This window comes from Stigmatopora nigra, chromosome 19, assembly GCF_051989575.1.
Source record: "Stigmatopora nigra isolate UIUO_SnigA chromosome 19, RoL_Snig_1.1, whole genome shotgun sequence".
Classification (NCBI taxonomy): domain Eukaryota; kingdom Metazoa; phylum Chordata; class Actinopteri; order Syngnathiformes; family Syngnathidae; genus Stigmatopora; species Stigmatopora nigra.
In genome coordinates, this window is record NC_135526.1 from 7,871,459 (window position 1) to 7,894,425 (window position 22,967).

General features: G+C 39.7%; 1 protein-coding gene and 1 long non-coding RNA gene across 4 annotated transcripts in view; one reads left to right on the top strand and one right to left on the bottom strand.

Annotated features, from left to right (window-relative positions):
• Positions 1-6,675: 6,675 nt before the first annotated feature.
• On the bottom strand, positions 6,676-19,828 carry usp25 (ubiquitin specific peptidase 25). Its single transcript, XM_077740065.1, has 24 exons — positions 19,591-19,828; positions 18,003-18,080; positions 17,377-17,521; positions 17,165-17,288; positions 16,932-17,094; positions 16,589-16,675; positions 16,218-16,355; positions 15,940-16,016; positions 15,760-15,833; positions 15,103-15,254; positions 14,842-14,969; positions 14,545-14,640; positions 14,116-14,280; positions 13,799-14,037; positions 13,622-13,692; positions 13,323-13,551; positions 12,807-13,064; positions 12,557-12,696; positions 11,218-11,396; positions 10,618-10,696; positions 10,451-10,530; positions 10,104-10,227; positions 8,449-8,641; positions 6,676-7,358 (listed from the first exon to the last, which is right to left on the bottom strand). Exons 1-24 carry the CDS (start codon positions 19,630-19,632, stop codon positions 7,186-7,188), a joined length of 3,234 nt encoding a protein of 1,077 aa, XP_077596191.1. The 5' UTR covers positions 19,633-19,828; the 3' UTR covers positions 6,676-7,185.
• Positions 18,603-22,967, top strand: part of LOC144212315 (uncharacterized) — a 51,554-nt gene continuing 47,189 nt past the window's right edge. For 2 of the 3 annotated variants that reach the window (XR_013329742.1, XR_013329743.1), the window contains exons 1-3: positions 18,603-18,822; positions 20,023-20,144; positions 22,153-22,265. This is a non-coding gene — a long non-coding RNA (uncharacterized LOC144212315). Of the gene's footprint in view, positions 18,823-19,816; positions 19,931-20,022; positions 20,145-22,152; positions 22,266-22,967 lie in introns of all 3 variants that reach the window. The other variant, XR_013329744.1, reaches the window with a different exon arrangement.

The window sequence follows — 22,967 nt, forward strand, 5'->3', positions numbered from 1 at the left end:
TAAATACATAAAAAAAAGACCAATATTTGACGTGAAATGCCTTGTCCGCGTCTAGGCCAGAGGTTACTTGCGTCCTCACAGCCATTGTTCATTCCGTCGCAGACAAACCTTTGTTAGCTCAATCTGTTTGAAAACGGATTTGAAAGCGAGAGCAACCACCCAAAAAGGGGCCGGTAAAAAAAAGACTCGGTTCATTTCGATGAGCAAAGCTCACCACGTTGGCAACAGCTGGCCAGCATGCTAAAAAAAGGGCAATTCTCCTTCACGCTTTCTCACTCTGCGACACTGGTTGGGTGGGTACAGAATCTCTGCTTCATCATCAACCACCTATTTCATCCATCTTCATTGCTAGGCTAGATGGTCATTACAGAATTGGAGGACATTTTACATCCCGTTTTTCGGGGGGTAAATTCACATAGAAATAGAGGCCAAATAATTTTTTTTTTTTTATTTACATCATCAGATGTTTTCCAAAAGTACTGATGGAGATACTTAATGTATCCGGAGAAAATATTAAGCCTTAACAGCCGACAGTCTTTTATACTAACATTTACAACATACTCCCCTTTTACCGTGATTATGACAAATATAGTGAATATCCAAACAATCATGTCATAAAAAAATGACCACAGATTTATAACATGAACCAATCAAGCCTTTGATAGTTCATAAAACCCTTTTACCTAACGTGTAACATAAGAAGAGTGACACTAAAATATGCTCCAATCCCGGAATGACTCATATCATGTAAGTAAAAACGACTATTTACATGCAAAACTTGCCTACAAAAAGCTCATTCTTAGCATTTAAGTGTTTCCATCCGCACTGCAAGAAATTCATGGTCAATGATAACCACAATGTATCCATGTCTATCTACGCCTGGCCCAAAAATGTTGGAAAATTGTCTCAAAAAATGTTTTAGTTCCCGATTTTGAAATGATATACACATTTACAATTGTGTACTGAGAACAACTTGAAGATAAGTAACTGCTGTCATTCTAGTACCTAATTTCGAATATAAAATGGTAGTAGTTTCTTGTGCTAAAAAAATAAATAAAACAGCTTAGCTGAAGAGAAGAAGAAGAGAGAGAGAGAGAGAGAGAGAAAGGAGGAAAAACAGTCTATCTTGTGGCCCTCAATATTCATTGCTCCCGTTTAATTTATTTGGGGTGCATAATCCTTTCAGTTTCAACAGCAAATTTAACAGTCCCTAAGGTCTTAGCAGCAGACTGGTCAATACAAAAGCAGACACCTAATTACTGAGCACACCGCACGCACTCTCTTCCCTTCTATTCTCACTGCTATGGACTTTGTATACACCAGAGCAGCAGCAGTCAGGCAGATTTAGGTTTCCACTTCCAAGGTCCGCTTTAAAAGCCTGTCCCATAATGCCTCTTCACTCATACATAGGCTTTCTCAGAAATAATAATGCACTTTGTTGGAATATACAGTGCAGACATTGCAAAATATCCAGAGTGCTAAAATGGATTTTTTCACCTACATGATTGTTGTCATAATTTTATATATGAGGTCATTTGAGTTCTACAGCAATAATAGACCAAAATTGTGCATCCGGAATATTGAGAGAGAAAAAAAACAACAACATTGCAAAGGGCCAATTACTTAGTAAGTAATACCTTGTTGTCAGGTTATAAATCAAGCTTTGATGTTGATAGGGTGTTTAATAAAAAACAACAATTGACCTTCCTTTCAGCAGGATCTGTACTTTATTTAGTGCACTATCCTGATAGTAAAACTAGAGGTGTAAATCAATGGATTCATGACAATACAATACCGATTCTTTGAAGACAAATACCCATATTACTAATTGTGCCAGGATTGAATTCAATTCCTTCGATTGATTTCATAGAATGTGATGTTCTAGTTCCCCAAAGCCAAAAGCTATGTGCATCAACTTCATGTTTAATGGCAAAAATTGGTGACTCAAAAATGCTATCCAGCCCAATTGAAAATGTCATTGATTTCAAACCTATCAGACAAATATCTTTTCGAGACTCTTTGGTGACTATTACATTTAATACTCCTTACCAAGAAGCGATAATTATGAATTATTATAATATTGAATAGTCTTATCATGTGGTCCAATATGTGTGGGGAGTTGAAATTTTGTATTCCTACGAGAAGCCAATAAAGGGTTAAGATGACTAGCTTCAAACAATGGGAAGAGTTAGCCCCTCGCTGACCCGAGAGGAACACTCTTTGTCCCACTGCAAATGTTTGCCCTTGCCCATTGTGTCCGAATTATCCACGCACCCCTCCTCACGCCACGGTTTGAACGTGGCGACCCACTGCCCACACAGAGGAAATACATCCACAATCCCGTGCATATGCGTGCTTCCATACAGATACGAGCCACAGCACAAAGAAGCCCGACACCCCCTTTACCAACGGATGACTTTCAGGCAGCTTAAACAAATTGCCACTGATCTTTGACCTGGCACAAAAGTGGCTAACAACTTTAAACGAATAAAGTTAACATTAACAACAACACAGGATTGCTCTAGGCGTGTTACTTTTACCAGGGCTATTATATGAAAGGAAATATGTTGCATTAAGTCATATTTTTTTTCCATCTCTTCCAGATTTTGGGCCACATTTTGCATAAATGATAAGCGATTGTCAATGGGGCTGTTCTGTTTCAAATTTTAATATAGGTGATCATATTGTTAAAATTGTGGGTAGATGTTCTTGAAAAACGTAATATTAATTTAACTCTAACTATAAAAGTTGTTATAGTTCTTATCATCTGTCCTGGTGTGGATTAGTATAACCCAAAAAATGTGTAAATGTATGTGACTTAATAGCAAAAATTTTATGAATAATCATTTTATTTTCAATAATTATATAATTATGAAGTTATATTACTTTATTATTGTATACTTGAAAAGTTTGTTTAGTCCCTTATATATGATATCATCATTATTTTGATGAGACATTAATCAAAACACCTAATTGTGATGATATCATTCTTTTGAAGAAAATTCAAGTAAAAGTTGAAAGCATTCCAGCAAAACTCAAAGAAAAGAGGAATAATGAAAATCAGGATTTTCTCCACCTTCATAGTCATTCCAAAAAAATAAGTCAATATTTAACCAGTGCCGCCATGCAGACTATGTCAACTTTACAAGTGTCAGCCATAGATGTGTCCAAAACGATGTTGTTTCTTTCCAAAAGGAAACTATTGTTTGTTCAAGCTGTGAGAACGTACTGGAAGCAGCTTGCTGATTTGCTGCTTTCATCCTGAATGGCACCTATGTCATTCACATGGTAGCAACAGGCTCACAAGTCATAAATCACAGCTACTAAGTGAGCTTTTCCTTTCACTGCTTGCAAACAACAACTGGGCTAATTTATAACCAGGCGCGGCACATAGAACACAAGCTATAATTGGCTACGGAGGTCAACAAGGTTATCTGACAACAGCCCGCAATGCCACAATCCCGACAAGTTTCCACCTTGTGTACACTGGGAATCTTCATAGGTACATTAGTTATCCTTATCAAAATATCTCGGCCAAACTCAACAACATGCAATCCTCCGCATCTTCAACTGAAACCCTTTGACAAATTTGATGAGACCTCATTATGAGTGATGAGAGGCAGCATTAGATTGTGACCCACTTGCTCAAAATAGAGAACTACATTCTCCTGCAAATATACCGTATTTTCCAGAATATGAGTCACCACCCCTCCCGCAGTTTGGCTAATATACTTTGTTATGTTGTGTCTTTTTTTTTGCTAAACTATCCAAATGTTATGTTATTATTATTATCAATAAATGTATTTTTTTGTTTCTTGGATGGCTCAACTTATTGTTTCCAAGGTACGTTACATTTGATAAGAAAGTAGGGGAATATTCTTGAGAAAATGTGGCATGCGGACAGAATTCTGGCTGCGACAAGTCCTGAGGGTCTTTGTGAAATCCGAATCAAGCATTTGATTAGCATCCAGGAGAGGGGTTATGACTTTTGTCGTATCTATGCAGGAAAATTGATGGCAAAACTGCCCTAATATTGTTTTGTCAATGATGGAAATGAAAAAGAGAGCCCACTCCTTCATTGGGAATAACGAAAAATGCCTTTTTAGGGGCTTTAGAGGCTTTTTTGGCAAATATGTATATTAATATATTTTCACATACTTAAAAAAACATAAATAAAGAGATAAACTATTGAATTGTCTTTTTTCTGAAACGTATAATTTTGAGTAAAGCATTTTTTATGATTGCAATGGCATGCCATATCAAATAAATTGGAGTTAATAATAAGATGCCTAGCCTGTCACAGCTGCTTTTACAAGAGCAGAATAACATAACATTACTTCACTATATTACTAGTCTTTAGGACTATAATCTGCCCCAAACCTGAAAACTGAGAAATAGGAAACATAATTCACAAGCATTATTGAATAAAATGCAAAAGGTATACCAACAACATATGAAAACAAATAGTTAAATGATAACTTTCTGAGATAATGACTTTATAGAGAGCAAAATGTAGGTCCATCAATTTATAAAAGCAACATCAATCAATAGCTCCAGTTAATAACATTATTATGTTGAGTAAACAGAAAAAAACAAAAATTTGAGCTCCAGTGTTCTCCCCCTTCCCCCATCGGCCTCCAGCCCACCTCTAGTCTACTTCTACCTTGACCCTAAACCCAATTCAAAGTCCCAAGCCTTTCTTATCACGTCAAATGAAAAGCTAAGCACAGACTTTAAGGACGAGAAGCTTTGACAAACCCATTTCTGAAACCCCATGAGCTTAAGTAAAACATTTTTAGCTTATCAAACTTTCCAAAGTGCAAAAAGATTCCAAAAAAGTACAAATACTCACCAGAGCGATCCCAACATCCGAAAAATAGAGCAGTATAAAGTTATTGCGTTTCCTTTTGTCCGGTTCTCCGTCCATTTTCTTTCCATACAGGACCCCCGGCACTTGGAGAGGCAGAAAGAAGAGAGAGTGAGAGCGAGGGAGAGCGGTCAAAAGAGACGGGTGGGGGTGGGGGGTGTAGACATTAGTTATGCTTTGGGGAGAGATGGAGGAAGACTGTTGCAGCTGTGCACCCCTATCAGTATCTGCTCAAATGCAATCCCCCTTCGTCCGTCCGTGCACCGTGGAAAAAATGCAACGGAAACAAAGTGATCCTCTTACACGCGGGCCGGGCAAATCCAGCCAAACAAACAAGGAGACACAGAGAGAGAGAGCAGGACAGACAGTCAGAAGGCTGAAGAAGAAGAGCAGGTTCAAGTTTTCTGCTTTCCCTTGACTTTGCGGTGGGAGGGAACCATCCATGGCTTCTAAGGAGGCGAGGAAACACTGGCTAATACCTACCAGCTTCTTTCAACCCCCACCGCTCCCTCAGCCAAAATCCCTCCTTTTTTCTATCTCGCTCACTCGGGTAATAAGTCTTGCTTGCAACAACCCCCCCTCCTCCTGGAGCTGGAATGCAAGGCGAGAGTTTCAAGAGGCCCAGTCAGACAACCCTCAAAGTCAATGCACCTTGACCTCCAGGTCAGACAGACAGTGCGGGCGTGTGTGAACGAGGGAGCTGAAGGAAAGGAGTCGTTGTCGTCCTTTTTCTGGAGGATGGCTTAGCTTGGACAGATCGTGTAACCCTGGCCACACAAACCGCTTGAGAGAGATACTACGCTATATCACGCGTTGATGGGAAGAAAGCGGGCGGCCCTGAGTGAAAATGGGAGAACGCTCCACCATCTCAGCCGCACACAATGGCCGCTTTCATTCCGAGAGCAGAAACACGATGAGCTGCTGTGGTTAGGAAATGAATGAAATGAGTTCCGAAACAACATTGTAAAGAACTTCGACCTTGCTCGACAATCAAAGCGGTACTTTTAAGGTTAGGTAAAAAAAAATGTAGCAATTTTATTTTGATAAGTGGGTCAATTAGAAAAAGGGTTTCCGTCCACCAGATTTATTTTTTTGCATCGAAATGAAGTGGGCTTATAATGACAGAAAACTACAGAGTACTTTTATTATCTATTGGGAAGAAAAATTTTCACAGAGCTTAATTTTAATGATACGTAGAAAGGTATCAATAAAAGAGAATATTTTGAGCAAGAAGCCGCAGACATTTAATCACTGCGACCATTTATTTATTTGATTTACTGAATGACCTTCCTCAGCATTTTTGTCTAATTGAACTGTGTTTGAGACTGAAAGGATGATAATATATCATGTGATGTTTTCCACTTGACTATTAAAATAAGGAAAGAATGCAAATAGTTCCCCACTTAACATTACCATCAATGTTTGCACACTTAACTTACCCCGTTGGATCTATCTTCTATCTTGTTATCCTTTGTTAAGTAGATGCCACTTCACATGATGTCCACTGGTAAAAAAAATGGAAATACAGCAATGGCACGAGCTACTCACATGAAGCAGCATTAAGAGTTTAACGATGTACTTTCTGGTTGGTTTGTTTTTAGTTCTTCTGTCCGCTGCTGTCACTGAATAAACTGCAAAAAATTAAAAAAAACACAATGAGAGTTCCACGTGGCAAAAAATAATATGTTAATAGTTGAGAAATTAAGAGAACAAGTCTGGATTATACAGTCACAGTTCAAAAAATAGCTCATTCATACCAAGTTGATTCATCTTAACCTAATCAACACCCAAAAATGACAAAAGATGAATTCATTTGGCCAAAAAGGGCCATAAATAAAATTTTATTCTATGGATTTATACACAAGCCACAGAAAGTCCACAGCTGCCCACCAACAACAGCATTTAAACAATCCCATTCTGGAGAAACCCACAAACACATGAGACCCATTTGAAGTTACTCTCAAGCCGCTGATAAATCTGGAAGATTTCCTTCCTTCCTTTAGAAAAAAATGAAACAGAATGTATTAATACTGTACCAAACTGCAGGCTGAGCAGTGGGGGAGCAAACAAACCTTTTCACGCAGATAGAGAGAGAATACTTTGAGAGCGTGTTTGTATGGTGGTAAGGAGGGAGTTGGGGTGTGGTTAACGCCTTGAATCAAAATGGTAACAACAATGGTAAACTATGAACGCCCCCCCAAACATGTTTGACTTTGTCTGGCAAAGCTGAAGCTGAATTTGCTTGGTATTTAAACCGCGGGGTAGCTTTTGTGCTCTTCTAACGTCTGCGTTCTCTTCGCCCGGCTCATCCTCGGAACTCATCTTCCACGGTTGGCCATCTTGCGTAGGGTGCTCATGATGCGACCGAACCTTTCACATAACTCCAAAGTGGAGTAGGCGGGCACCTTCGGAGGGTCGTGGAAGCTCTTGATCTCCGTCGAGCAGTCCAATAACTTTGGAAGGAAGTCAGCCAGCTTTTCTTGGAGGTTACCTATCAACAGAATACGGCCAGACACAGATAGATATCGAGATTCATTGGATTGGCTTTGCATTCCCATTTATACCGCAAAACCCAAATATTTGGACTATGATATCATAAATGGCGGCATGTTTGGCAGACAGTAAAAGTCTGGGGAGTATAAAGCTTGGGTTTAAAGATAAAGGGCGGGTTTTGCTGAAACTTGGCCAGCGCAAGCCCGAGATGATATGGGTTTTAAAAGTGTGTGGAGGGGGAGAGGGTGGGGGGTGCAAAGAAAAGTGCATCATGCATTAAGTGGAATATGACAGCTTAGTTGATTCATATTGCTTAATATACTCATAAATACACTGCAGGTATGTCTCTTTACACTTTTGAAAAAGATGAGATAGCAGTAGAAAATGAGAGCTTCAATTACGAAAAAGTTATATTATTTTTTGGGTTGTAATATTTTCTCGATTAATGCAGATTTCAGGAATTCCCTATTGCATATTCAAATACGTTGAGCAAGCCTCATATATAATAGGTATCTATCCCTTTGAAGTAAATTAAAAAACAATACTGCGAATAATACAAACTTCGGAATATTACCAACTGAAAACAAGCAAATGATTTTCTTGTGGTTGTTAACAGAATAACTGAAAGACTTTGATTCCAAGAAAGGTTTTTGCCAAATATGTCTGAAAGCAGATCCACATGTCCCTCTCCATATGGAAATCAAGTGGGCGCATTGGCAGCCAATGGTAAGGACGCCTTCCAAGTAAAGAAAGCGAGTCAATCCAACGTCACCATTTGCGGCACAATTTGTGTTGGCGAAGCCAAACAGCTGAATAAATAAACAAAATGTGTATTCAAACAAACACCACACTGGATAATTTAGGGCTGTATAAATAAACTTCACTTGACAAATCCACTGTGCTGTGAAGCTAACCAGTGAGTTGAGGAGGGAACACAAACAAACTCCCAATGGCTTTTTGTGAACTCCGACGCAGGCGAGTCTGTTTATCATCTAACATAAAAAGAAATGAGCTATCTTCTTGTAACTTGACCAAATAGCTCCAATTTTGTGGGTTGTAGATGTGCATGATGTTGGCGTGCAACTCACCTTCCATCTCTCGGCCCAGGTAGGAACACCAATGGTTCCTCATGTCTTCCACTGCCAGTAGGTCCCTATCAGTATCGTGGACCAGCAGCAAGGGGATGCATGGGACTACCAGCTCATTCATAATTCCCAAACCGGTGTTCACCCCTGGTTCTTCTCCTGACTCAAACAAGGCAGCTGCTTGCTCGTTTAATTTCTATGGACCATGAAACACATTACACATCGTTTGAGTTTGTGTTTTACTAGGAATGTGCAATAAGTAAAAGCAATAAGCCCATGGATTTGCATCTTTTAAGCTCAATAGACGTCAATATGTAAAAAGGATAAATGCATACAGTCAATCAATTCTGATAAGGGGAGGTTTTGCAAGGAACATATTTTCCTTCATATTAACTTAGGACTTGTATGTGTCTAAAATATTTGAATTGTGCTCTAACAATAGACAACACAGAAAGGAATTTATGTGGATCTGTGTTTTCAATTTTATGGATAATAACCACTGTGTATGATAATTGAACATTTTACTTCATATCTTTCTTTTCCTACTCATGACTTTCAATGTTATTGATGACTTTTTTCCAAACTCTAAACTGATACTGCATATACTTATATAATGTTATTTGAGAAGCTAGTTTTTCTGTGAAATAAAAAAAAGTAATTTGATTAAAGCTGTCTAACAGAACAACCCGCCATTATCATTTCTTTGGTCAGAGCCAATGGAATTTAACAGTGATGCAGCCTGTTCGTGCTGTGCTTGGACAAAAAACATCTTGCTCCAACAAACTCAGTGACCTCCCACTCTGAAGGGGGAAAAAAAGTTTTTGCTAAAAAGCGGCTACGAGTCCAGGGATTCAAGGTTGGATACACAAAACAAGCAAGTGAATTAACTATGTCAATGTTGGCAGTGTTTTCAATTAAAACAAGAGCAGGAGGTAAACAGCTGAGCCAGAAGTTCTGGACAACGATCTGAGATGAGAGCAGCCAAATTCTGAGGTTAGCCGAGGACCTGCTAATGTGTTTACACTCGCTGGCCCTGCTGCTTCCTATTCCCACTCCAATGATTATATTGCAAGCACAATGCTCGCCTAAGGTTACTGAGTGCAGACTGCTAAATATCAGATTGAAGCTGATGGCACCGAATACCGCAAGCTCTGACCAAAAACACAGGACAAAAGCTCACTGGGGGTCGTATCAAAGTGCAGAGGGAATTTTAATCGCAGGCTTCTAACGAAATCCCTTTGGGCGGAGTATTTAGTGGTGAATGAAAGTCATGGAGCAGCAAAAGTGAGAACATAGTAAAAAATGTTCAATATAGAGAAGGAATATTGGTCTTGCTCATTTTGCTGCGTCACTGTTGTTTACTGAACCCAAACTGGTCTGCGGTCAGTTGTAAGGGATACAGACAGACAAGGATCTGCACTCAAGATTAGACTGCCACGGATGGGGAATCGAACCCACGCTGCCTGTACCCAAGTCAGGTTAAAGGACCACTACTACTGAATTTAATTTGGATGATAAATGGAATTTTGAACACATTTGGTGTAGTGCAAATATTTCGTATTAAAACATGCAAATATGTGGTGTGGCATATAATCAGGTGGGATTGAAGAAGTATTTTGTTAATATTATTTTGGCAGTTGTGGTACATTTGGACTCACCAGCAAACAATCCCGACGGTAATAACTAAGGAACTCCTCATCATGTCCTCTGTAAAGCCCCTTGGACAAAAGCTCTTTGTTGTATTGATACGAGTATATGAGATATACCAGCGCCTCCATAAATCTAAAAAAGAATTTAAAAAAAGCAGATGAAACAACTTAAGGATATATATATAAGAACAGCAGTGTACAGGATTCTAAAATAGTGGTGAATATTCTTCATAGTTTTCATTTTGCTGCCCTCTGCAGGTAACATTCAAGATGGGTACTGTTCAAACTTGAGTTTTCAATTGGTTATGTGTTTAAATATCACAAGATAACGACATCCTGTTTGTGTGCAGCCTTACTTTGTCTTATGGAAAAGCTCCAAGCCAGTTATCATGAAAATGGTTGTTTGGCGGAAGTTCCTGTAGTCCTGGTGCCATATCTGTGTAAAAGAATCTTATTAGTTACAGGACAGCTCAATGATGGTGGTCTACAGGAATGCATTTAGATAAGGGATAGGACTCTTGACCTCATACTCATCCATGTTGACCTCCTCGGGCGAAATTTGATCCAGCTTTGCACGTGCCACGTTCATAATGCTTTTGCATCTGTGGGGGAGGAAAGAAAGCCTTAAGAAGAGCAACCAGCATCATTTTGGACGGTGAGTCATTGTTAGGAGATGAAACAGTCTAGTCGGCCCCTGGGCCATAACTTGGCCTAATGAATCACTCTTTAGTGTTGAGAAGAAAAGTGAAACACCCCCCCGGAGACTCCTATTAAGGCCACATGCAAGCATAAATCTAATTATCTTGCTCAAAATAGTGAGAAGTCCATTTTTCATACAAGAATTTGAATAGCGGCCAATAGGGATTGGAAGAAAGATTTAAGAGATGCAGGGATAAGTAACATTAAACATTGTGGAATATTTAAGAAATTGTTGAAAATACTGAGCCAATTCTGATATCTGTCCATTGTGTCATTACAAATTACAGTGCATTTAATCTCTAAGTCTTAAGACTCTGTATAAATATATTGTTTCTTGGGTTGTGTAATTTAGAAAACCTACATTGAATGTGGCACAGGAGTTTAAATTTAGATTAATGAAAGGATTTTAATTTGAAGTGCGTACCTCTCATCAAATGCCAAGTTACGGTCAGCAAACTGAGTGAGCAAAGTCCTCTCAAGGATTTTCTTAGGTGCTTGGTTCTGGAGAAAGTAGACAATGACGTGCTGTAGTCGGTAGTCGTTCTCTGGCAGAGTGTTTTCTTCGGCAAACTTCAAAAGTCGAGCGTATTCTAGCTTGAGAGCCTGAGCAAAAAATACAACCCAAAAATAATCATTAGTCACTCCACTGATTGCTCAAACTGGACTTTGAATATATATTCAAATGGAAGTTTGAAACCCTCTTTCTAGAGATAAATCATGAAAAATATTGGAAAACTCATTGTGATTGTTTGGGTTTGATAGTAACGACTTAAAGCTAGCTGGCTGGTTTGAATGAAAAGGTAAGAGTGGGTGGAGAAGGAACGCAAAAAGGAGGGAGAGACAATACCTTTAAAAAGGCAGCCTCGGGCCCATTCTTTTCATAAACTGTGGTGGATTTGCCAATAGCCATAATTACACCCTGCATGTTTGGGGTCATCATTGCCTGCCCGGGAAGCAGTAATGGCATTAAACAAAAATAAGTGGTACTTGTGATATAACAAGCGCAGGGAATCACACAGTTATTCCCTCTAAAATGCACATGACATCACTCTCCAGTCCATGCAACTACCATCAAGAAACATTCTTGCAGAACACTGGAATCAAGGTTCAAAATGTATTCCTCATCAGAATAAGTTGGGGGACAGGAAGCTATCACAACTAGGAACACAAGTCCCAAGACTCAGGATGATATGTGATTGCAGTTCTTAACACAAGATGCAATTGGAGCAACTTTAGTCCCTTTCACACTAAGTTCAGAAAAATTCCAAAAACCTGAGGTGTAAATCGTTCTGACATTTACTACTAGTCTTTCACAGAAACGAGACCGACAAAACATCTCAACTTTTTGATGCCAGGCCATGCACGAAGAGCTTGACAATATTACAATTTCAAGCTGAAGCCATTTCTGACATCCGTCACTCTTAAGCAACAGGCATAACAAACATGTCTAAGGAGCTTGGTCTTTTATCACTTCGATCACACAGGTTAGTTGCCAGGTCTCGTGCTACCTTATCATCATATCCCCCTTTTTCTGACTCAATGACAAAGGTTCCCACATTGGGAATGGCAACCTCTACTGTGTGGTGGCCAGGGGACGCATCCTCTGTGACAAAATCAGGAGGTGGGATAGTGGGGGGACTCAACTGAACTTCAAGCTGAAGGGAAGTCAAAGGGTGAAGGTAAACACGTAGTCTGAAGTTACCCTATGTTTGGATGTTATATGATGATACACTGTGCTATGAGTAATACTGTATAGTACATACAGCATTTAGTAATGCTTCAGGACTTCTTTGCTCCTGCTCAGCAGTCGCCCTGCATATGGCTCTTTCTGTGTCCTCCTGGAGATGTTTGGAGTCACTAGTAGGGGATGGCTGCTCCATGTACTCTGGATCCTGCTGGGGTGCTGTAGGAGAGAAATTAGAACATTTGAGAAGGTGTTCTAACGTGTACTATGACATATTAAAAGTCTTCCGAATAGAAATGTTACTCTGGACTCATGATTGTGACTCTGACCTGTATTGTCGTCTGGAGGGCTGCAATCAATACTCATGGGCTGGGGTGAAGAGGAGGAAACCGAGGTGCTGTTTGCAGCAGCAGCTGCCGCTGTAGCAAGAGCCAACTTCTCTTGCTGGGCCTTGCGAGCCTGCAGAGCATTCCACTCCTCAATCTCCTTGTCAAAGAGCTCATTGTCCTCCTTGACATACTGCTTTAGGTCCGGTGGAAGCTTGTCCATGCCACTTAGTATCTGGCCCGTTTCTTTATCAAATTCCTCTGTGTTGACAAGAGGTGAGACAAAGAGAACATAGTCAAAATGTTGATACTGACATCACAATGGGGTATGTCACAATATTTTTTTTTTGTAATTACTTAAACTAGAAAATTTAAATTAATTGCTGCAATGTTTCAGCTATCTCACTCTCAGTATCTTAGTCCCTTAGCAATTTCTGGGTCTTATATTATAACACATTGAAGTAAAAACTGACCAATTCAAAGCTAAGAAATATACAATCTATAGTATATCTAAAATACCTTCTATGAGAAAGGGCTTCTTCTCATTGATATACATGAGACAGTAGGCACTGGCGTTGCGGTAGCCCCCAAACGAGTCCCGGACCAGCTCCTCCCAGGAGGATTTTGTAACCGAGATATCATTGTACTTCATCCAGCAACGTTGATGTGGGTCATAGATGTAAGCCCAGTAGTGCCCCGCGTTGGCTTGCCCTTCATGGACTAACACTGCATGAAGCCGGTATGGTACCTTTAACAACAAATGAGGGTCATTTGAAGTGCAATGTAAGGCAACTAAATGATGCCTTTAATGACATTACCTGCATCATTGATTTGTCTGAGTACATAAGCTCAATGGTTCTATGGATTCTTTTTATACTGTCCTGTAGATCTGGTGAATGTAATACCAAACGACGGATTAGTAAGTAAACCGTGTCATGTAATATTCAACAACACATGTAAGAAGCGCACAGTAAAGGTAGGAGGAATACACTTACCACGAGTATCATTTTCAACTTCGCTCCTCCATCGATGCAGGCATCCCTCCAGCACCCTCAATTCCTCTTCGGTAATGTGGCGTGGAGCAGGGTGCATAGGGAGATCAGGAGGTAGTCTGGACTGAGTAAAAGGCTTATGAATAGGTGCCCTCTGCTGCTGGGTTGGCGTGATGGTTGAAGCGGTGCCTGAGGCAGAGCCTGAGCTCTCTGGAGGAACTAAACATTCCTGTTCCGGCAAGCTGGAGGAGGTTGAAAGTGGAGATACCGCAATCTGAGACCATTTTTAGGCATCATGTAATGTCATTTGCCCCTCTTACCTCAGAGGGGGGAGCTGTATCCCAGTTGTGCCACCAGGAGGGGCTGACGCATCAATATCTTCCACAGGAGAAGTACACACAGGTTTACTAGAGGCAAACTCCATTGCATATTGGAGGACATCTGCCAGAGGAAACCTCTTAGGTCCAGAGCCATAGCTCAGATACCTTTGCGTTAGACGGGAAAATAAAAACAAACAGAAGAATATATTAGGAGAATTTGTTGAATAGGTTCTTAGAGAGGAATTTTAGAGCGCTGTCCAAATGCTGATTGGTCTAAATCAAGAACAGATTGCAGAGGAACAACAAAAAATCCCCAATTAATTAATTAGCACAAACATACACACAAAGCCCAAGTTGTTTTCAATATGGTAAGTAAAAACCCCACAGGGTGGTAAAATATGTGTGTAGTGTTGAAAATATGAGTATTACCTTTCCAATCTCTGCTGGAACAGAGTCAAATGCTCTTTAAGCCTTCTCATTTCCTCTCTCTTGATTCTGGTTATTTCTCTGTTTCTGTCCATGTATCTGAAAGGGATATTAGATATTTTTGGTAAAAACAGCATGCCATGGCAGTCATAATAATAGTGTCATTAGTTTTGGACAACTGCAATCTGTGATATTTCGAAGATTCAACACTACCATTACAACAAAACACTAAATCATGAAGTCTGACAGCCCAGATTGTTGCAATTACATTATATATTTTTTCTAGCTAATGTACATCACCTGTCCATGTAAAGCATAGAGGGGAACTCAAGCTTGTTGTGGATCTTCTCAGGCCGTCCAAGTGCTTGATTAAACTCAAATCTTGACAGCTCGAAAGTCAACACAGGTGGGAGTTCTGTGAACCAGTGCTGAAAGGAAATAATGTTGCTCAGATTTTAGATTGTCGGCTACATTAAATCCAGTTGTTTTATTTCAGACAAAGATTTCTTGCATTTCTGCCTTACAATATTATATTTTTAGACATTGATTTATGGCACCGACCTCTTGTCCAGACCTGGCAGAGTTTTCTGCTGAGTGCAGGGATTCGATCTCCCCTTCGATCATGGCTGCCTCAAGACACTCGTGCAGATCCTTGAAACCGTTGACTTGCAGTGGGTACTGGCCAAACATCTCTGTGTTTTCAAATTGTTTACCTCGAAAGTTGCAGAGACATTGGAGAAGTATTTGAATTTTCTCATTGTTTACTTTGGTGCGCTGCACAAAGTGATGCGACGGGCCAAATCTGGCCCCCGGCGGCCACTTTGATGCCAGTTGGAGGGAAACACAAGTTATGGTGTCCTCATCACCGTCTCATTCATTACTTGCTGTTGTTTACACTACAATGATTGGGCAGCAGACGTGCAGATGTGACAGAGTTCAAATTAGACCCACAGGCGTGTAGGGTTTGGTGGCTCTGAGCACTATTGTTATGCATAATAACCACAATGTCAATCAGCTGCCAAGGTCCTCCGCAATCAATGCATCAGCAATCCTTTACGTCAAGATTAACTCATTAAGGCAAAGTCACCTTTTGTTACCAGGGGCAAAGACATGTTTTATGAGAGCTACAATATAACCGCTCCAACTTTTTTACCACATATAACGTCACACTTTTGTTTTGTTTGTTTGTACTGATTTCAATTTGACACCTTATCTTACCTTCAAGGACACCAACGGCAAGAAATCGGCCGTAGAACAGTTCCACCATTGGGTTCTTTGGTTTGTCTTCTTCTCTGAAAGTAAAAAAAAAGCGCAAGCCATAATACGGATGATAAATAAATAGTGTAATATGTATTTTTTGGTGTTCAAAGTGGTTGATGGGGAAAGTTTTGTAATTACCCATCTTCTTCAGCCTTCATTTGAAAGGCATCCTCCAGCCAGTCCAAGAGCTTGTGTGTGAACTCACTCACATCCTGCTGTAGAACAAAGAATTTAACTTGCAATGCAATGAATAGACCATGATATAGTTGTGGAAATGTGATTTTTTTTCACTTTGTGAATCAGTGCATGAAATTTACTAAATAAAATATATACATACAAACATGCTGACTTTTGCTCTTATGTGGGTGTCATTTTATTGTGTCCAGTCAGTGACTATCACGTTCAGCTCAATTTACCTGCTGTGATTCACTGGACTTAAAAGCATCTTTGAGGATTTCAACTGCCCGCGACGGATCAACATATTTCCTTTTGGACCCAACCATGAGGGAAAAGAGGGTCCGGAGCTCTTGCATGAAAGGAAGGTTTCTGTGTTCCTACAAAGAATGAGCATGTTGCACATAGAATTTAGCACAGGGCTGGAAAATCAATCTTTCATGAGAGTCTCAATATACAAATAACTTGACTTCGAATAACAATTTCATCAGTACAGACAATGCAGTATTGCATGATTTTGTCAAACCACTTCAGCTTTTTCACACAGAGTAATTAATGATACAACTCTATTTTTTTATTAATGGAGTGGACTACAACATAGTGGATCTCTTACCTTCTGATTTCGGGGAAGATCATCAACACTGGCTGGTGGAGAGTAATGGAGTACCAGCCTCTGGAACTCCAGCAGGTTAAACAGAGACTAAGAGATGGAAATGAAATTAGGATTTGTTATTAGTTTCAAGGTTGAATAAACTATGTTATTTAAACTGTAAAATAAACAGGAAAACAATCTGATTAGATTGTGCCGTGTAATTAATTTATCATATTCTATTGGACCCATATTGATATTTCAGAAACTTGAAACATGTTTAGAAAAATAATATATTATAAATAAATTGAGCTGACCAAATCTGACAAGCAAGCATGCATGTGCATGTGTGTTTGGGTGTGCCCACCTGGATGACGGCACTGAACCAGCAGGTATTGCCAACATTTTTCAAGCCAACGGGGCAGTTGTCTATCCTTTTCCTGTCATGTGGGTTTGGTGAATCACTCCATACTTCAGTATGGGTGCGCTTTAAACTTGCTTTGTTCTCTGCTATGCTGGCCTCCAAAACTCTAGGAAAATATAACAGGTAAACAAAACCCAACGTGATATCTCTGTGTGTGTTTACGCTGAGGCTCCCACCTGCTAATGGCCTGCTCTTCATCAGTGATGCCGGTCTCCCTAAAAGCCCGACTGGACTCTGCCAAGCTGAGGGCAATTGCTCTCTGGAGGTCATCTTTATCATCTCCTGTCAGGTCAATAACATCTAAAACAAAGCAAAACCATTTCAAATAACATTAATACTTCTACAATGGTTTCTAGTGCAATTTATACTTTTAGGCAGAAAATCTCACTTGAGTCTGCCTGGCTGCCCACGCTGATATATCGGTCACCGGACACCTGAGAAGTCTGGTAGTAGGTGGTCTCATCTTGCTGAGGGCCCTTGGCATTCTTCTCTGTCAAAAAGGCCACGGCCTCAGCCAAATCTCCATTGCTCACCTGTAACATGCCATGCAATTTAAGGCCGGCAATCTTCGAAAATAAGTTGTCAATGATCTGAACGAATGGACTTATGTTTTATCTCAGTTTAATGGAGGAGAACCAAAGCAAACGCTGTTACGAGGGTTAAAATGTTAATTCATTTTAGTTTACTGTACTTCATTAATGCAGTCGTCATGTTCCTCTCTTCATTCATATCTAAAACAAGGGAATTAACTTTGAGTCATTACTTGGATGCCATGTTGTTCAGTCTGTATCAACTGGGTCAAATTCTTCTGAAAGTAAATGTAGACTATTATTACCATGTTCAATTTACGCAATTATACTATAGATGACACACTTCATTCAAATGTAAAAAATATGGGATTAAAAGCTATTGGAAAGTTGTTTCCTCATTATGTGGTGGTATAATATTGCTGCAATTATATGTACGAGCAGCTGTGCAATAGTTGCGATACATGTCCGTTATAAATCACCATACCTGCAAAGCCTGTTGAAGGAGCTGAACATCTGTAGTGCCTGTCACCTCTCGTAACTGGTTTAGTAGTGTTTGCTGGTGCTGTGAAGATATAGGGATATAGCATCAGTTACAGAAACATCTATCATTTTAATCCAAGTTCAAACTTTTTAGATGACTACAACGCTCTATAGGATTGTTCCTTCCGGACATGATTGGTCCAGTAAATAATATCTGTGGCACCGGCCGGCTAAGGGACTGTGGTTAGTACATGGTTTGAGTATGAAAATATTGCACTGGGTATGGAAGATCTATATAGAAATGGAATATCCCTTTATGCAAGCTCAAGTTTAGCAATACCCTTGCAGGATATATCTGTATTTTTTACAGAGTAGATGTAGATGACTAATTATTTTTATTGATTTGAAGAGTATATTCCCAAAAACTTCAGCAGTCTGATTTTGTTTGGGGCGTGGCCTTAATTTGAGGGGTGTGTCAAGAGAATCATGGCAGCCTTTTCCAATCAGTATATAAATCCAACTAATTGACTCTACAACATCTGCACAAATCTCGTCTCAACATTGCCAAATTACATCGTTTAGAAGGTACTGATCAAAAGCCCTCTTGATTTTTCATATATCCTTGAGTGTGCGTCCTTTGACGTGTAGCAAACTTCATCAAACAACTATTTTCAAGGGATAAAAGCTACAGACTTCAAACTTGTAAATGTGACGTTTTTGTGTAGTTAAACATGTTCCTTGCTGTCTTGTGTGCAAGTAAATCACTAAAGCAGAAGTGGGTAGCAACGAGAAACGAAAGAGACTACAAAAATGAGCAGGACTAGGTATTGTATGTCGCCCCTTGTTAAGACAGAAAACTGTCGATCATCGGTTTATTATTCCGCACTTTTGATCCATCGATGAACAATTGTACAGGCTCATCCAAGTGAATTGACAGTTACGGGCCGTTAAATTGATGCATCAAGACACTGCGATCTTGCTAGCCATGCTATGTAAACAAAGCTACCAAATATTTCGTGGATGAGTAACTGCGACCACATTAGCACGCCCAATACCAGAAAACATTACCCAAGAAAACATTCGATGGGTTGTTTGTTGTAAACGTTTATTATACATCAACACGCCTACAAAAAATAACTATGTTTTGCAAATTTAATTAACTAGTCACTGAAAGTGGAGTTAGGTGACACTGGCATTTAGCGCGACAAATTTCCGCTGACGCCGCGATCGCCTCATGATACTTCAAAATTGTGAACCAAAAAAAGGTTTATGCTTAAATATCAGCAAGAAGACGTTTATTAGAGGTTGTGCCATTTTTACAAACGGCGCCTACATAAACCAAACGTGCGATCGACTAATAAGACTGGCTAACAACAAGCAAAACATTGGCTGGTGCGTTAGGCTACATAACACCAGGCCTCTTGTAAACAAACTGCATTGAAGCAACTGCAGATCGCATCCTGAAAATATACTTTCCCTGCATAATGATGCAATGCAGCCAGAAAAGCACGGTTTGTGATCACAGTGAATCTAAAGAATGCATTGCATTGCAGTCAGGATAAAGTTAGCGATCCAGATAGCGTTAAGCTTACCTTTTGAGAATGCTGCTGGAGGACATTCTGCTCTACAGTCATGGCCGATACAGCGATAAATGTTGACCCCTCCAAAATGTGGATCAGCAAAACGCACGCGTTAGTTTTGCTCAAGTGACTTTAAAAGCGGCCTGAATCCTGAGTCTGCGACATTACGGGAGCCATAGTAGAGTGAGTTGGGCAGATTGTCAGCAGGCATGAAAACATTGCATCCTCCGCCTCCCAGAGATCTGCTATCGATGACTTTCGTCTGCTGTTCTACTTCATGGACCACTATAACGTTATGAATGAATACTACATCTGTAGGTCATGTTTTGCCCTCCTACATTTAAGTCATCATGTATGTAAATTGTCTTTTGTTAATTCTGAACTGAATATGTTGCAGTATACATAGGAATTATCTCATTTTCTGAACCGTTTTATCCTCATCAGGGTCGCAGGGGGTGCTGAAGCATATTCCAGCTGACTCCAGGCCAAAGGCAGGGGACATCCTAAATCGGTGGCCAGGGCACAGGGAGCCAGACAACCATGCACACTCGCAGCCATACTCCTAGGTAATTTAGAGTGTCCAATCAGCCTACCATGCATGTTTTTGGAATGTGGGAGGAAACCAGAGAACCCGGAGGAAACCCACCCAGGGATAACATGCAAACTTTTATATTTAAAAACAACAACAACAATAATTCCTCTGTGGATTGCAGTTATCCGACTGGCATATGGATTTTCTATTCTGATAAAATAATCTATTCTGTTGTTTCAATCCAAATATTTTCCCCAAGACTGCTTTGAACAAGTGAAAATGGGGTTTGGCCAATGAGGTTTTTAGTTATTTTGTCTAAACTGCACTTCTTTAGTCAGTGGCATAGGGAACCAAAACAAAAGGAGTTGGGAATTGTTGGACTGACATGGGCTCTTCGAAAACACTGTAAAAGCAATCCTGCTTTTAATTTTAGACAATAAATTATTCGATTCACAATATTTTTAACAGCCCTACTCTGTCTCCACTAATGACAATAGATTCCACTGTATTCACGTTCAAGGATCTTCACTGGCCTTAGCCAAGTTATGTATATTTCTCCAAAGGCATCAGTTATCACTTAGGTAGGTACTTCTGAGTTTTGTCCAGATGGTGGCGACATCTCCCTTTCGCCAGACACTGACAGATTCTAAAATATGGACTAGGAGATGAATAATTCATGAGAATGAGCTCACTGGGCAAATCAAGTTGTATTATAAATCACAAGGAACGTTTTTAGTCTTGGAACTTCATCAATATTTTGTGTGTGCTCAATGGAAAACTATTGACTGTGCATATATAACACTTAAATAAGCAGTCAATGTGTTGAATTTATTCACCCCTTTAAACAGTCATCTTGCCTGGCCAGATACATCACAGTTTGACCTCAAGTCAGGTCAGGTTGAGCTTTCAATCATGAAAATCGGGCGGTTTGTCAGGAAGCCAATCAAAAATTACATAAATGAATCCTTTGGCAAATTTAAGACAGCTGTTTTTTTTTTTTTTTTATCGGATTGGTTTTTGGCTGGAAAGATAGTTCAGACAAATTGCATTGAATTTTCAGAGTGCCTGCTACCTTGAGGTGAATATGCAGTAATGGATGTCATTGTATACAAACTCCCTGTAAAATGTCTAAAAGGCAAGTTAAAAAAACAACAACACATGAATGACTTGTACAATATATATATATATATATATAAAAAAGTGCCCCCTCCCCAAAAGCAGCCTGATTCTAATTGTTGGGCAACTATTTGGGATTGTCATAACATTTTTATGAATGCCTTACATAAACTCTAATTGTCCTATAATCCACTGAGTACAAAGTTCAACGGGCAAGTGGTTGCACAGAAATTGGACTTTCTAATCCTATTTTTGAGAAATGTTTACTTGGGAAGTTCGTGACCCCTCAGATTATCCACCTGGTTGTCGTTTAGCATTTCACAGGAAATGATTTTCTCAACTTGACACGGCGGTGCGCGTGAAAACTATTTGGGTTTCATTTCTTGTCTGTGAGAGCAAAGTCTGAAAATCAGTTAGCGTCACTTTAGTTACCCGCCAAGGTATCTCCAGGTAGCCTACTTTGAAATGTAAACACACCATTGGATGCCTGTAAAAGGCCCTGAAAGAAGGTTCACCGTGGGAGTGAACATGAGATCGTCAGGCTACTGACACGGCTTTTTGCTCTCCCAAGCCACTTTGTAAAACACGCTTATGTGACATGGCAAATATCATCCGTGTTCTCTCGGTGTCAGCCAAGAGCAATCAAACTGACAGGCTGCACAGGGAACCTCAGGGACTCATGAATATTGCATTAGCTCAGTTTACATGATTGGATGTGGCCATCATGGATGATCTGCAAAGCCATTAGTGAGTTTTGTAACTGAAAAAAAAGCAGAAATAACCTTACCATTAACGTACATGGAGTTATTCCTTTTTACAGGATACAATACTGCAACTGACAAAATATTGGAAAAGATTGGTGTGCTGTCAGTTTTTTTTTTTCATACATCATGTTTAAAGAAGTGTGTGTATGTGTGTTCACACAGCTGCAAGCCAAGAGTTGATCCTGTCCCCGGAAAAAGGATGCCCCGGTCAGGTCAAGGAGTTATGCCGAAAAAGGTTCTGACCCCTGGGGATAAGGAACAGCTTTCACAAAGAGGTAAATCTTCAAAAGCTAAGGCCACATCAGGGGAACTTGCAAAAAAAAAAAGGTTGAAAAAATAAACCAGTGTGACCTTTTATCCCCTCTGAATTAGTTTCCCCCAAGGTGTGTGGTTTAACCTCTTTAATTTTCTGACTTTTAGAGCAACTCATGTTTAATCACTCATTCAGACACAGTAGGGCATGCTCAATTTCAAACAGATTGGATGGAATGGAATCTATTCTGATGTTAGTTTGATATTAAAATGAGATTTTTTTTTTTACATCTTGATTTAAGAGGGTGAAAATAAGCACATGCCATTTAAAGTTCCACTATCACCTCAGGGGGGTACCACATGCAATTGAATAGATTGGACTTCTCCAAAGTTCATTTTATTTGTAATATTATCCAAAAAAGCAGTATTGCTATTGGCAGTTATGTACCAGAAGGTAAGGGTCTGCATCCATTTACTTTCAATGATGTGGATTGACCACATGCAACCTAAGTTAGGCTGTTTTGTTGTTTTGATCAAAATATTTTGGTGGAGTCTGCTTGGACCAAGTGACAAATGTAGCAAAGAAAATTGAAATATTATTTTCTGAATATAAGATGGTGAGAATCTAGGTTACAAGTTTCCAGTGTGTGTACATGGATGCACACGTTCTGTTAAGACATGTTTTAATATCTGAAATGAAGTCAACAAAGCTTAAATAGTTTATA

Bases quoted from the DNA above. Each gene is read 5' to 3' on its own strand.
- usp25 (XM_077740065.1), bottom strand. From the start codon at position 19,632: ATGACTGTAGAGCAGAATGTCCTCCAGCAGCATTCTCAAAAG. The intron at 17,289-17,376 runs GTGAGATTTTCT...GCTTTGTTTTAG, and splicing joins GGGCAGCCAGGCAGACTCAA to ATGTTATTGACCTGACAGGA. The intron at 13,065-13,322 runs GTATTTTAGATA...TTGTCAACACAG, and splicing joins GAAGCCCTTTCTCATAGAAG to AGGAATTTGATAAAGAAACG.